This window comes from Arachis duranensis, chromosome 2 (assembly GCF_000817695.3).
Source record: "Arachis duranensis cultivar V14167 chromosome 2, aradu.V14167.gnm2.J7QH, whole genome shotgun sequence".
NCBI classification, from domain to species: domain Eukaryota; kingdom Viridiplantae; phylum Streptophyta; class Magnoliopsida; order Fabales; family Fabaceae; genus Arachis; species Arachis duranensis.
Window position 1 is genome coordinate 88504857 of NC_029773.3, and position 2298 is coordinate 88507154.

The following is a 2298-nucleotide window of genomic DNA, read 5'->3' on the forward strand; positions in this document are numbered from 1 at the left end:
TATAAACGACAATATTTGTGTGAAAAAAGGAACAACCATGACGTAAGGAACACAGCATTTGTTCTCATGAAACAATTAAATTTTCTTTATTAGGGTTTGACAGTGACTCAATCTTGTTCTTAATTTCATGCATGATAACGAAGGTTTTCTATGGCAATACATCTTATTATTATAGAGTATAGATTCTTATGTGATAAACACATATGTGTAATTGATCCTTGTTCGAATTCATCTAACTTAATAGTATATATGTGAATATAAATGAAAAGTCATTTTCCCTACCGTTAATTTTTTCCCCTCAAATCCAACAAGTTGCAATTCAATTTTATGTGCACTACAATTTAAATTCATCTTATTTAATTTGTCCAGTAATATATATCAATAAAAATTTAATTTTAATGTATTAATAATATAAACAATAATTTTTATATATGTCACTAATAATTATATATTATGTTAAAAAATATTTTTTTTATATTAACCGTGTGAATGATAATAAAAAATGGATAGAATTTAACGACTATTTGATACGGTTAGTATATCAAAAAGTTCAATATATGAGGTTGACATTGATAGAGTAATCTTCCAATAAGAAAATAGATAGCTTATGGTAAGTTTGGAAAATAACATGCATGATTTGAGATTCTTAATTGGTTGCTATGTTAACAATGGTTAAATTATTAGTAATTAAATTATAGCGATTATGTAATTAAATACCTCCAAATTTAATTTCAATGCCATCCAGAAATTCCATATCATCATCACCATCACTATCATTATCATCATCATCATCATTATTTTCATCTTCTTTTTCGTCTTCTCCTTCTACACTATCATCATAAAAAGCCATCATAATCGATTTCACGTTCTTAAATTTTAAGATTTTCTGAATTTCGCAAACGTAAACTTAGTCTCACCTGGGCTAGGTTCACAAAACAAAAGCAGTTTTTATAACTAAACACAAAGAACACAAAACACAGAACACGACCTTACTTGAACAGGATCTGTTCTATAGGCTCGTACATCTATATCCTTGAGTTCTAAGAAGACAGGAACCAAAGTCTGGCGGATGAACTATGACCGTGAGGTCAGAGTGTGATTAATTGTTCCAAAGCGCATACCATCTGAACGGTGGAGGATTGTTCGCGCTACAACCTTGTGGTCGAGATGGTCTCACGGTGTTCTGACAGACTCAAATCTTTTTTCCTTAGCCATTTAATTAGTTATTTTCTCTAAATACTTATTTCCCGGTTCATCAAAATATGGAACACCTAATGAGTTGATTTTTTCTTTCAATTTCAGAGAGAAATGGGACCGGGGTAAATTGAATTTCTACACAATAATAAAAATATAACTTTATTTTTTAATGTTTATAGAAATTATATATTTATCCCTCTTATAAAAATATTTAATTACAAAATTACCCTACTTTAGTTAACATATTAACTCTTATTGAGTTAAATTAACTCAAACTAAAACTAAGCATCCAATTAAAGCATGTCACGATAAATTATTATTATTATTATTATTATTATTATATATTTATTGTATTTAATTTATATTTTATATTTAAATTGAATAATAATAAATAAGAGTTTTTTGTTTTAATTTTTTAAAAATAAATTGTTAAAAATGATTAGTTGATTTTTATCTTTTATAAAGTTATTAGAATTACTGACATAACATTGTTAACAAAAAAAATGGCTTAAACTCATAATAAAAGAAAGTTAGTATTAATTTTTATATGTTATAGATAAATAAATAAATAGATGTGCTACTATATGATTTCAAATTCAATATGACTTATTTCTTTAAAACTTGATTATTCGTAAATATGCTGTTATCCTCGCCAAAATAAAGAAACCCAAAAGTATAGCTGTAAAAGAAAAAAAAATTAATAAATGAAATTTAACTTTGTATTAAAACTAAGACTTCTTCTTATTGGAAACATAAAAGACATTTGGTTTATTTTTCCAACGTTTGAGACATCTTGTCCTAAAAGATTTTAAATATAATGAATATAATGTGAACATTATTATCAATTTAAATCCTATTATCTTCAAATATGAACATTATTATCTTTTTCATTTCCTCTAAAATTACAATATTAAAACATTTACACATTAAAAGAGGAGAAGATTAGTTAGCTAATAAACGTTATTGCCATTTATCCACGTTATAACAACGTTAATTAAATATTTCACACATATTTAACCGTGAGACAATATTAATTTTATTTGAAAATAAAAATAAGATGTTTCAAATATTAAAATATAAGCTAAAAATTAGATCAAATGT

General features: G+C 25.2%; 1 protein-coding gene and 1 pseudogene across 1 annotated transcript in view; both read left to right on the top strand.

Annotated features, from left to right (window-relative positions):
- Positions 1–983: 983 nt before the first annotated feature.
- LOC127745393 (uncharacterized) lies at positions 984–1193 on the top strand (annotated as a pseudogene).
- The window catches only part of LOC107475840 (uncharacterized), a 4288-nt gene continuing 3066 nt past the window's right edge, over positions 1077–2298 (top strand). The window contains exon 1 of the mRNA XM_021136558.2: positions 1077–1087. Coding sequence (XP_020992217.2) covers positions 1077–1087 — 11 coding nt within the window. The remainder of the gene's footprint in view (positions 1088–2298) is intronic.